Source organism: Odocoileus virginianus, chromosome 2, assembly GCF_023699985.2.
Source record: "Odocoileus virginianus isolate 20LAN1187 ecotype Illinois chromosome 2, Ovbor_1.2, whole genome shotgun sequence".
Taxonomy (NCBI): Eukaryota; Metazoa; Chordata; class Mammalia; order Artiodactyla; family Cervidae; genus Odocoileus; species Odocoileus virginianus.
In genome coordinates, this window is record NC_069675.1 from 41,422,000 (window position 1) to 41,435,632 (window position 13,633).

The following is a 13,633-nucleotide window of genomic DNA, read 5'->3' on the forward strand; positions in this document are numbered from 1 at the left end:
CAGGTCAGGAAGCAACAGTTGGTACTGGACATGGAACAACAGACTGGTTCAAAATTGGGAAAGAGAGTACGTCAAGGCTGTATATTGCCATCCTGCTGATTTAATTTATATGCAGAATACATCATAAGTGCTTGCCTGGATGAATCACAAGCCGGAATCAAGATTGCTGTGAGAAATATCAGCAACCTCAGACATGCAGATGATACCACCCTAATGGCAGAAAGCGAAGAGAAACTAAAGAGCCTCTTAATGAAAGTGAAAGAGGAGAGTGAAAAAGCTGGCTGAAAACTCACCATTCAAAAAATGAAGATCATGGCATCTGGTCCTGTCACTTCATGGCAAATAGATGGGGAAACAGTGGAAACAGTACAATGATAGACTGTGTTTTCTTGGGCTCCAGAATCACTGCAGATGGTGACTGCAGCCATGATTAAAAGACTCTTGCTCCTTGGAAGAAAAACTGTGACAAACTTAGCATATTAAAAAGTAGAAATGTCACTTTGCTGACAAAGGTCTGCATAGTCAAGGCTGTGGTTTTTCCAGTGGCCGTGTACGGATGTGAGAGTTGGACCATAAAGAAGGCTGAGCACCAAAGAATTGATGCTTTCAAACTGTGGTGCTGGAGATGACTCTTCAGAATCCCTTGGATAGCAGGGAGATCCAAGCAGTCAATCCTAAAGGAAATCAGTCCTGAATATTTGCTGGAAGGACTGAAGCTGAAACTCCAATACTTTGGCCACCTGATGCAAAGAGCCGACTCATTAGAAAAGACCCAGATGCTGGGAAAGATTGAAGGCAGGAGAAGGGGACAGCAGAGGATAAGGTGGTTAGATGGCATACTGACTCAATGGACATGAGTTTGCTCAAACTCTGGTAGATAGTGAAGGACAGGGAAGCTTCGTGTCTGCAGTCCATGGAGTCAGAGTCAGACACAACTTAGCAACTGAACAACAAAATCATCATAGCTTATATGCTATTTGGTTTACTTGGATATAGCTTCCACATTTAACATTGAAAATTCTTGTCTGTGTTTTTATTTTAGGGTTGGGTTAGTAGAATCTAAAATACGTGTACTTGTGGGAAATTTGGAACGGAATGAATTTATTACTCTTGCCCATGTAAATCCCCAATCATTCCCAGGAAATAAGGAACATCATAAAGAGTAAGTTAATTATTTTTTAATATTTTATTTCTTAAATAATGTTACCTGACATATGTATATTTAAGATCAGTTATAAGATTGCCATGTTACATAGCAGTTATTGCTGGAGGATGGAGAATGATAAATCATATACTTGAGCATAAGTGATCATGCATTAAAACCAAGTACATGTTGGGAATTCCGTGGTGGCTCAGTGGTTAGGACTCTTGACTCTCACTGCCCAGGGCCCAGGTTCAATCCCTGTTCGGGGAACTGAAATCTCACAAGCCACATGACGAGGCCAAAAAAAAAACAACCAAGTACATGCTATGTTGGTAGCCCGCAGACCTCAGCAAAAAGGTCCATCACAGCCAATATTTGGAGCATCCTTAAATAGATATTTAGTTAGTCATTTTCAAAGCATTTAATCTGCTATAATAACACAGGATAACTTAACAGTGTTTAAGAATTTGGCCAAACCATTGAAATTTGTATTTGTGCTTCCACAGAGACCAAGTTTTAATTACCAAAGAGCATCTGTAAAATTATTATAAATTAATGGAAATTCTTACATTTTATTTTATAGCAACAATTATGTATCAATGTGGTTCCTTGGAATAATTTTTCGGAGAGTAGAAAATGCAGAAAGTGTTAATATAGACTTGACATATGATATACAGTCGTTTACTGATACAGGTAAGACTTTGTCGTCATAGAGCTGTGGCACTCATTCTTGGCTGTAGTGCAGTATCCTCTGTCTAGGCTGGCTGTATTTTTATAAAGTTCCACAATTGGTTAAATGAACATGAAACATCTATATTATGAAATTATACGCTGCCCTTAGTAAAGGCATGATGAAACAACTTACAAGACCTCTTGAGGGAGGGGGGAGGTGCAGACCAGTAGGTATAGTATAGTATCATTTATATAAATCGGTAAAGAAATGCATGCATTTTTGGTTAAAAATCATAGACTATGTATGCCAGGTATTACATCATTAGAGATGTCTGAAGTTCAGATGCTTTTTGTAATAAAAGCAGAATATTGGAAACCCTGAGAACAAAACAGTCTGATTGACATAATATATAATTTGAACCATAAAATCTTATCTTGCAGCACTATCAGTACTCTGCTGAATTTATTATGTATATTATTTCTAACATCCAGAACTAAATAATTGATTTTTATATGTTTGTTTATTTTATGATGTTACTATTAAATTTTTATTATCGACCTGAAAAAAAAAAATCATAGACTATCTCTGGAAGGATATATCAGTTCAATTCAGTTCATTCGCTCAGTCATGTCCAACTCTTTGCGACCCCATGAATCGAAGCACGCCAGGCTTCCCTGTCCATCACCAACTCCTGGAGTTTACTCAGACTCATGCCCATCGAGTCGTTGATGCCATCCAACCATCTCATCCTCTGTCATCCTCTTCTCCTCCTGCCCCCAACCACTCCCAGCATCAGGGTCTTTTCCAACAAGTCAACTGTTCGCATAAGGTGGCCAAAGTATTGGCGTTTCAGCTTCAGCATCAGTCCTTCCAGTGAACACCCAGGACTGATCTCTTTTAGGATGGACTGGTTGGATCTCCTTGCAGTCCAAGTGACTCTCAAGAGTCTTCTCCAACACCAACAGTTCAAAAGCATCAATTCTTCGGTGCTCAGCTTTCTTCACAGTCCAACTCTCACATCCGTACGTGACCACTGGAAAAACCATAGCCTTAGTTTTTTAATAAAAGAAACTGGCAGAAATGCTTTTAGGTCAAGGACCTAATTGGGTGTGTCTTACAGAGGTCACTTCACTGTATACATATGAATCCTTTGAGTTTTGTACCATATGAATGTGTTAACTTTAAAACAGAAGACTAAAGAAACTCTATAGGTGATTTTTCGTTTGTGCAGCCAGTGTTTATAACCAAAATCATAAAGATTACTTGTTTTTTGACTTTTATTTTACATGAAATAAATATCAGTCAATACAGGCTTGCTGAATATGTTTCAGAATCAATGAAAAGAATCTTTCACATCTTCTAAGACCACCTCTGTGGAATATCTTAATATATTTGTTATAAATGTGGAGTTGTCTTAATCATGTGAAAACTACATTTATACTATTAATATTCTTGGTTAGCTCATCTGAGTTTTTCTTTTGAACTAGCACTCATATTTATCATGAAAATGCAGGTTTCTCTGCATCACCTTACAACTACTGAATCATAGGCTCTGAGAGTGGAGCCAGAAGTTTGCACATTGAACATGCACTCCTGAGGGTTCTTTTATAAGCAATGTGGAATGAAAACATAGATATAAAATTTTCAATTCTAATTTGGACTCATTTTTTCCAAAAGGAAGGGGTTGGGAAGCTTTGTTTATTACAGGTTTATAAAATGTTCTCCAGGTAGAGATATTGAGGCCCCAAGAGATAATATAATTTACATTTCCCGGTAGATACTGTGCAGAAAAAACCTCCGAACCCTCTCCAGTTAGCTTATCATATGAGTATTCACAGTTAACACACACTAAATAATTTATATAGTAGTTAATAAAACTGACTTTCTTACAAGGAGTGAGAAGCACTAGAGAGGGAATCTGGGGCTATGTGTATTTCAGTACTGGCAGGGCATTCAAGGCTGTTGAGTCTTGTTTACCTACCTGCATGATAAGGATGTACTTCTAGATGGTTTCTCACGTCTAACAGTCTATGACTTGTGTAGTAAAAGAAACTTCATGGAGGAGGAGAGCTTGAATTGCATCTTGTATATATGGTATTAGGATTAGCTCAGATTTGGGCTGGTAGTTATGAGAAGAGATTGCCCTTAGGGAAAATAGCAGAAAAACAGATTTAGGAAAACTTTTTTCCATACATTAATTTTGTTAGTGAGATTTGATTATGGGAAAGTCTTAGAAGTTGGACATGAGGAAACTAGTCAGTACTTGAAAAGGATTGTGATGTGAAAATGTTTTGGAAGTATTTGTTCTGTAAGAAGAATATGTTTTTGTGTAGTGATGTGGAGATATTGAAGGTACATATTTTAGAAAAAGAAAATAGCACCCTTTCTTTAGAAAGAAGTTTCCCATTTAAATATACTGACTTTTGTTACAGTGTACAGACAAGCAAACAATATAAACATGCTAAAGGAAGGAATGAAAATTGAAGCAACTCATGTTAAAAAAAAACAACTTCATCACTACCTTCCCGCAGAAATTCTTCAGAAGAAGAAAAAGGTGAGTTTGTACTCACCTCTCCAGTCTGAACCCAGACACATGATCCTAGGCCTAAATCTGCATTTTTACAGCACCCAAACCTATTGAGAAGGTTTGGGTGCTGTACAGGGAATTGGGAAAGTACAGGCAATTCAATCTAGGACTAAAATCTTAACCTTCATTAATCACAAAATATCTTTTGTTTTATATGTACTTCAGAATTGAAACAATTTTTCTCATATACTTTTTGAAATCCTAAAAGCTTTTCCCCTGTTTCAGCAAAGTCTATCTGATGTCACTCGAAGTTCAAGTGGACCTCAATCCAAAAGATCATCTCTGGATAGCAATTGTTTGGACAGCTCCAGAGACACTGATAATGAAACACCTTTTAATTCCCCAGTGTCTGCAAACAAGCCTTCCAAGCCTGATATTCCTCCTTCAGGGGAGACAGAGAGGTCTGTATTTCAAAATTTTCCTTTCAGTCTTCAGTTTATTTGAGGATAATGTAAACTTCTGTACTTTTGCTAAATATCTGTCAGTTTCTTATTTAGAATTACTTGACAGTTTGTGGTAATCCTGTGGGATGTGGTCTAGGTTTATGAATATATGGGAATATTAATAGGTAAGTAAGCAGAAATGTCCAGGTTTTCTCTTTTAATTTTTCCTGTTAATTCTCACTGGGTCCTCTTCCTTTCCCCACTGTTTTTTCTTCCTTTGGTGAAATTTTAAAGTAGGAGTACTTGAAAGAAGTAATTTAAACATTTAGTTAAGGTTTTAAACACATACTACTTAAATAATTTAATAATGACAGTTTAACACTTTTTATAGGAATAACGCTGAGCCTGCTGCTGTAATTGTGGAAAAGCCACTGAGTGTCCCGCCAGCTCAAGGGCTATCTATTCCTGTCATCGGTGCAAGTAGGTATCTACACTTTTCTTAGTTATGATTCTATTACTTCTGTATTTAATTACTAAAACCTTTCTTTTTTCCTTTTCAGAAGTCGACTCTGCATTAAAAGCTGTATCACCCCCGGCTGTGTGTACCATTCCTACAGTGGTAGGACGAAATGTCATTCCTAGGGTCACACCTCACAACCCTGTCCAGGGGCAGCCACATCTAAACGGGATGTCAAATGTAACTAAGAATGTTACGCCTAAAAGACCCCACTCCCCATCTGTAGATGGGTCCTCTAAGAGGTTGAAAGACATAGAAAAGGTATGATTGCAGAGTTAGTGGTAATTCTGTGGTCAATTTTTTTTTTTCAAAGTAAAACTTAAAAATAGTGCTAAAGAAGCTCATAGTTCTTCATAGTTACCTTAGTATTCCATTAGGATTTGACCATTTAAAAAGACTATTTCCCTAAACCCTAATAGGATAATACTAATTGTTCATTCTGAATTCAAATCAATAATGTGTCTAAAAATTTGAATGATTAGTCTGAGTTTCTCCTTGGCTTACGTAAAAGTCATTATTAGTAACTATTTATTGAGCTATAATGGTGATCTCCTCTGCTTCCAGTAGGTGGTGGTATAAGTATTCTATTATCATCTCAGTAGATCAAACTATAGAAATTAAGGGTGTCAATTAAATTCAGTCTGATTTAAATTCTCTTTGCTCACCAAACCTGTTTGTAATAGTTTTGACATTAGCCTGGTCACTAATTAGTTTCTCATTTTATATAGACTTATATGGTTTTATAGGTAATAAATAGCACCTATAAATAAATAGTACCTATTTAATAGGTAATAATAGCACCTCATTTTAATGTTTATATTCTAGTTTATTCGACTTGAATCAACATTTAAGGAATCACATGCTGCTGAAGACAGAAAAAGAAAATCAGTGGTAAGTATATTAACATTAATATATTAATGTTATATATATTATATTATTATGTTATTATATTAAAGTATATTAATATTTTTAAGTGTGCTTAAAAATACTTAAAGAGTCATGTATCAGGAAAAGTACTATATTCAAAAGTAGATCAGATTTATCTCTTAACTTTTAGTTATGACTTATATCATGTAGAAATAAATATTTGCATATAGGAAAGTTTTCACTTGTATGTAATTCTGTTTTTAGGATGCCATTGGAGGAGAATGTATGCCTATTCCAACTATTGATACATCACGCAAAAAGGTAACAGATAGTCTAATTTGTAAGTAAAATACACAGGTACGAGTTCATAGGTAATCTACAGGTACAAAAAGCTCATTAAGAAGAGTGTAGCACTAGGGGAAGGAAAGGGCTAGTAAGATTTTGTCCGTGTCCTCCATATCAGCAGTGTAGTTGCAAGTTGGGGATGGAAATAGCAGAGTATATGAGCCTAAACGTATGTATCTCAAAAGTCTAGAAAAGAGGGGGTTGTTCAAGATTTCATGATTTATTCAAGGTATGTTCAACTTATGTTTTTATTTTTAAAGAAGCAGTTTAGTGCTCAGCACAGTAATTCCTACCAACACCGGATAGTCTTTTGTTGTACCCCATTGCTTACTGATGAAAATCAGGCTTGATAGTTGGGGACCATACTTACTAATATTTTGGAGGAACCAAATATACTGGTGTATAGAGTAAATATCTTTGAAACATGAGCTAAAGATAAAGAGCCCCTAAATCTTAATTTAAATATTTTCAAGGGGTTAACATTTTAGTTAATAATGTAGGTGCTCGTGTTTCTCATTGTAGTCAGCTGTCACCCTGCCAGATTCCCCAGCATGTATTGGCAATTCTGAAGCAAATTAGAAAATATCCTCATACTTTCTATTGTAGAATTTGTACAGTTTAACATAAGAGCGAGTTATAAAAAATAGAGGTGTATAATTATATAATGTATGGTAATGGAAGAAAAAGTGTGAGGTAGATATTAAAAGTGTGAAATGAAATGTCTGAGTTTTACTTTAAAAGATTTCAAGTATAAAGGGCAAGGGGTACAACACAAACAACTATGGCAAAATTTTAATAACGTCTGAGTCTTCATTGTGGCATCTTCATCGTCCGTTCTTTTATGCATGTCTGAAGTTTTTCGTGTTTTTTTAATGGATGCCTGTATGATATAATTGTTTAGCCAAGGTAACGTGAAAGGAGAATTACTTCTTGCAGTCTTCTCTTAATGACTTGAAGCTAACATACTGTTTCCATCACACAACTATCTGTATTTTAGGTTTCTATCTTTGTTTCTCAGTTTCATAGACTTGCCTTCATTATGTAATAATCTTTAGTGTCTTCAAAAGCCTTCATAGAGATGTTGCTGAATTGTACCATCACTAAAGTTACCTACCCTGACTGCAAAGTCAGTTTTCCTAAAAACTTAATTATCTTACAAGTTGGGTTATTCTCCATGAATGTTGTACAGAAACTAATTGAGAGCTATAACTCGATATCAAGTTTCCCTCTGTATCACACACTCATTCTCACCTTGCACCCTGAGAATTTCGTGTTTAGTGACCGTAGTCTTCCTATTTCTCTTTACCATTGCCTGACTCTGAGGAGCACTTTGTTCTTTGTGCATTTCTCAGTGTAGAAGTGTCGATTGATTTTACACAGCCCTCTTTTTTATTCATACAGCCCTTCCACTTCTGCCCTTTCCCTGTCCCTTTGCTTTTCACCTGTTTTTAAGTCCCCCAAACAAGAAGTACCTATGAACATTGGGAGAAAGTATTCAATGCATACTTGAGTGTATAGGAACTTAGAGCTCTTGGCAGAAAACTCAGACTTTTGTTACTGTTTTACTCACTGGACCTTTATAATATGCATTTGTTTTTCCTTCTTTGTTTCTATTTCTTTCTAACAGAGACTGCCCAGCAAAGAACTACCAGATTCATCATCTCCAGTTCCAGCAAATAACATCCGTGTCATCAAAAATTCCATTCGGCTGACCCTAAATCGGTAAAAGCAGTGCCTCCTTACTAAAGTGAATATGCAATCATTTAGTGGTATAGATGCATCCACTCTTAAAAATAGAGTGAGCTGTCACACATAAGATAAGGTGAAAGTTACAGTCATCCGCCTAACGACCTTGAAGTGTTTTTTGAACTCTCACACTTTGACCTGCAGATGCTGTAGCATTCTCTCATTGATTGCTACATACACTTCTCTGAGGATCACCTGCTATCAAATTGTCATCTGCAATATTATGACTTTGCGTTGGAGGTTTTACTGCCTTAACTTTCGATGCTTGTTTCTCTGTTATGGGAACCAGTTCTTGGCTCTTTGGACACTCATAAAACAAGTCCTGAAATATCCACGACCCGACCCCCCCCCACCCTTTTTTTAAAGTCTTATGTTGTAATCATTGTATAGAACTGAAAAAATTGGGAAAAAAAAACACAAAAAAAGCCTTGTAATTTTCCAAATGTTAACACATTTACTTTAGCATTGAAGCCACTTTGTGAAACCTGAGATAAATGAATGTGAGGTATCTTTTCTGCTTTCCTCATTTGTGTAGATGTACTTTTTGTCTATTCTGTTGATTTAAATTATTTTTTCTCAGATTGGCACATGAAATATTTAAATTTTATTTTTTTGTGCCTTTCTGTCCAAATGTTGCATAGTTACCAGGGAGGATTAGTCCAGTGATTACATAAGAGTTGGGCACCATAAATTCTCTATATTTTGCCTCCTGTGGAGGCCTTTGAAATGCATCTTTATTAAGAATCAAAATATAACCAGAATACTGAAAGTCAGTATATGAACGGTGAAATTGTTACATAACCTATCTCATGCCATTCTTGTTAGTTGACTGGTATTTTTTACTGAGGAGCAACTCAATCCGGCATCACCAATAAAGATACTTTAAGTATGGCAAACTTGTATTTTTGACGTGTACAATTTAACTTGGCATGATAATTCCTGACCATTACGTACCCCCACAACTTCAGTTTCTTCACGGACTAGGCATGCAGAAATAAGCAGTGGATTTTATTGAGATCTAAAGGCATTTTTGATGACATTGTTACCAACCATTAATTGGCTCAGGACCTTTGTAATTTTTATTTAAATATGAGTTGTCTTTTTTTACACTGCTTTTTTCAGTCCTTTTCTTAATATTTTTTAAGTTTCATGAATGCATGCTCCATTTATTGAAATCCACAACCATGTAATTCTTGTAATATGTTGATTCAGTGTTTTGTAAATGAAGTCGTATGTATTTTCAGAGTATTTTTGTATGTACTGTAAGATACCATCTTTTCAAAGAGAAAACTTTAAAACCTTTACTGTCTCTCTTTAGTCTAATTTTTTAAATATGGATTATGCTTGAATTAAAATGAAAATGTATAGATTACACAGCCAGGAATGCTGGTATGTATTACCTTCCTCATCTTGCACTCACCATTTAGCAGGTCTAATAGGAAAAACAAAATGGTATATTTGAATAGTGCAGGGAGAAGCCCTTAGTTGTATAGTTTACAGGACACACGGGATGCCATTTAGCCATTGGAGTCATAGTCCATTTTCTCTTGCAAGCCCTTTACCAATGAGCTGAAATAACTTGAATTCTAATTATCAGAGAGCAGTATCCTTCTTCTCCCCTCCTGTTCCTGACCTCTGCCTACATCTCTGAAATGGAAATTCTAGTGTTTACCTCTAAAGTTTTCCTTTGTGAAAGTTAAAGAATAGCAAGGAGAAAACAATGGTTGTTCCTTTTTTACTTTTTACATAGGAAAAGACAAGAATGAAGTCCCATGACCAAATGGTAGCTTCCTTGGCAAAGCTGTTTTTTAGCTGACCCTTTTCCTTTATTCAGGTATTTTGAGCTTTGTTTTATAAATATTCTATTTGAGCAGAAGTGCATGATTATGAAAGGACTGAATAATTGTCATGTGACTCAAAACATTAAAAACTTCTTTAAGGGCTTTAAGAATTCTTCATACATACATCCAAGTTTCACCTACTATGTAAACCAATTCTTTGGAGTAACTAGTGGAGTTTCTCTTTAATAAGAAAGCAACAGGCCTAACCTTTGTACTATAGTATAGTCATATCTCTTGTTTTAATTGTCCATTCGACTTGGGGTTAAAGACATGGCCGAGTGTTTAACTCCTCAGAGACCGCATTCTTCAACCTGTTTGCTGACTGGTTCGGGGTATTGATGAGATGCTTTTGAGATGGTGGGTTTGGTCAGAAATGAAGTGTTTTCTATCCCAGACAGTAGGTAGAACAATCAGTACAGTTGACCCTTGAAAACACAGATTTGAACTACACAGGTCCTATATGTCACCTATACATATTTTTTCAGTAAATATAATACTTGTATTTTTATCTTACAGATCTTTAAGTAGGAGAGATCACAGTATGTAGAATCAAAAGAACTAGGGTTTGAGTCCTGATTCTATCCAAACTGTTTCAGCTTCCTGCCCTTGGGTGAGTCATGTATCAATTCCTAAGTTTTTGAGACAGAGTTAGCAGTACACGTGTTTTCAACTGGGATGAGGGGTTCAGCACCTCTACCTCCTGCGTTGTGCAAGGGTCAGCTGTACATTCTGTTACCATGGTAGGAGATGGGGTTCCAAGTAAGTTAAGAGGGAGAAGGAATGGTCTGTGATTGTGTGCTATGTTCAGAGGCACTAGGTGAATGTGTTTGATTCTAAGATGTGTTTTATTTCAAGTATAACTAGAAATATATTTTATAAAGTCAAATAACCTGTATGTAGACAACACATTCATTTTTGTGACGGTATTAAATTTTAATCTTACTTTTCAATGACTGGCTCTAAAGAATAATATATATCAAAGAAATGATTATCTGCTAGTTTAAACCTTAGGGATTTAACTAATTTGAGAGACAGGATACATGGCTTAAAACCTCGTAAAATTAGGCGAAGAGGATTTTACAAGACTGTGTTCACAATAAGAGTTTTTGTCTCAAGACAGCAATTTGGTAATATTAAAATGCTTACTGTCCTATATAGGCACAGAGAAGTGAAGATGAACAGTGTCAAAATGGGCTAAACTTATTTTCCACAGTGTCCACCACTTCAAAATAGGAACTCCCAACTTGCAAGATCATGGACTGTAGGGAATCCCTTGCAAATATATATAAGAAGTTTTTGTTCATATGCATATTTCTGAGGGGAAGTTCATACTTTCATCAGTTCTCAAAATGGTTCACGACACTAAGAAAAAAAAAAGTTAGGGACCACAGCTTTACAGGATTGAATAATCCCAAACTTTGGAATTTTCTTAAGATTTTTCTGTGGTATATTTCTGAAAACGTACTGTGGCTCTTAACTAGTAAAGTGGGCTAATGAAAGACTCTGGAATACTGAATTTCTCTTTTCAAGTTTCTTTATGTATCTCAGATGAAACATTGTCAGTATTTAGAAAAAGGCTTATGATTGGATTTATAAATGTCTTCATGTTAACTTCAATTCATTAGCAGGATCAAACCAACAAATTTCAACATAGGAATGATCACAGTAGAATAGCTTAGAATAATCATTAGAAATGGTAAAAAGCAGAATTAATAATTAAAGATCCTAAAAAAATAATAATTAAAGATTCTAATCCTTTGATTTGGTAGCCTTAAATTTCTTATTCCTCCATGTTTGTGGTTCAAATTGAACAGACCAATAAATAGAACTTTAGTGTAAAAAATTTTTTTTAATAAAGTTATACAAGTGCGTAAATAACTACTTATTAAACCTTCCAAAGCTTGGAATTTAAGTCATGATAATAATGATGAATATAGTGCAAGCAATAGAAGAAAGCCAGTCTAAAAAATGGTAACTATTTCCTTAGGATTTTTTAAAAGAATTGTACAAGGTCAGAGCCTTCCCAGATTTCCTATTTTTTTCTGGAATTTTATATTTGAAGTTAGGTGAACATAAGATTATCAGGCTTGCTCTAATTTTTTAATGTATTGCTGCATTTTTAGCAAGGACCCAAGTAATTACCTTAAAAAGTACTTAGGATATATTTGAGGTAAATGGTGCTACATCACTTCACAGTGTTAATGTAAAATGAATGCAGCTGCTGCTCCTTTCTAGTTAGCTGTTTGTGTAATTCATATTAATTTTTCCTGCCTTTTATTTGGATTGTCTTAATTTCTTAGTTGTACACACAAGCCTCATTATCTGTCTGGAATAAGTAATATAATAAACTTGCTTTGATAAATAGGTATTGGTGATTGACTGATATTATTTGGGAGTAACTTAAAAGTACCAGATGTCTTTATTTATTTCTCAGACTGACAACCAGTTGGTCATTTACCTCAGACTCTTTGGCAGATAATGGGATTCACTATCTGCTTAACACAAAAGCAAAGCTCATACTCAGTTTGCCTTACACAGAATATCTGATTAAACATTAGCAAGCAGTAGCATCTGCCTCAAACACTGGGGGCAAAATTCTATCACCCTTTTGGTCAGCATCAGGCAAGCAGACTTCTCTGCTAATGGCTGAACAGCAGTGCATTTAGCAGTCAGATCTTGGGTACCGTCCACAGAAGTACAAGCTACAGATCTTGTCACCTTCTTGTTAATGAACTGTGACTTGTTTGTAGTCAGCACACCTATCTTGAATCTAGTACTGAATTCACAAATAAGAACCTGTGTCTGCATCAAGATATTAGCAAGCCACTCACGACCCCAGTGGAAACACACTTGACATTTATTAAGCTAATTAGCAAAGCCTTTTGTATGGATTGAGCCATGGATAACAGAAGGACTTCTAATAGTCACTTGTAAAGTACACTAATTGGAGTGCCAGTTAACCATACCCAGAGTGGAAGTTTCTGATGAGGGCAACTCATTGCTCCTAGGATCTAACTAACACAGTTATCATACTATGCTTCATGAGTTAGATTAACATCATAACAGGTTCTTTGTGGATCTGACTGCATGCATTAAGCTATTATGGGCAAGATAGAATCTGATGCTTTTAAAAGCACATGTGCTAAAAACCATCTTTCAAACCATATGAGCCAGCCAAACTTTGTATTACTTACTAGTCCTTAAAAACCCTTCTTGCCAACCTCTGATTACTAACATTTTGAGCCTAATGACCACATAAAACTTTCCATGATAACCTGACCACAATCTATCATCCTACCTCTGTATCGTGTTACTTTTCAACATTTCAGTTATTTAACTTGCATAATTTTTCTGTTTACCTACTTGCTTTTCCCTGAGAGATTGCAAGTTGAGAGTAGGGGCCTCTATCCAAGAGTCTTTGTGTAGTGGGTGCCCAGAAAATTCCTGAAGAAGAAAATGAGTCCTGTTTAGTTGGTTGGTTTTTGGTAATTTTCTTTTTAAATTTAAGAGGCTTATCTAGAATAGAGAGG

General features: G+C 35.6%; 1 protein-coding gene across 4 annotated transcripts in view; it reads left to right on the plus strand.

The window, feature by feature from the left end:
• Positions 1-12,467, plus strand: part of PAPOLG (poly(A) polymerase gamma) — a 32,529-nt gene extending 20,062 nt beyond the window's left edge. For 2 of the 4 annotated variants that reach the window (XM_020909054.2, XM_070478730.1), the window contains exons 14-23: positions 1,043-1,162; positions 1,728-1,837; positions 4,250-4,371; positions 4,630-4,805; positions 5,179-5,267; positions 5,348-5,565; positions 6,130-6,195; positions 6,436-6,492; positions 8,144-8,238; positions 8,407-9,564. In XM_020909054.2, coding sequence (XP_020764713.2) covers positions 1,043-1,162; positions 1,728-1,837; positions 4,250-4,371; positions 4,630-4,805; positions 5,179-5,267; positions 5,348-5,565; positions 6,130-6,195; positions 6,436-6,492; positions 8,144-8,238; positions 8,407-8,626 — 1,273 coding nt within the window. In that variant the 3' untranslated portion in view covers positions 8,627-9,564. Of the gene's footprint in view, positions 1-1,042; positions 1,163-1,727; positions 1,838-4,249; positions 4,372-4,629; positions 4,806-5,178; positions 5,268-5,347; positions 5,566-6,129; positions 6,196-6,435; positions 6,493-8,143; positions 9,565-10,012 lie in introns of those variants that run through there. The other 2 variants (XM_020909057.2, XM_020909058.2) reach the window with 2 other exon arrangements.
• Positions 12,468-13,633: the final 1,166 nt, after the last annotated feature.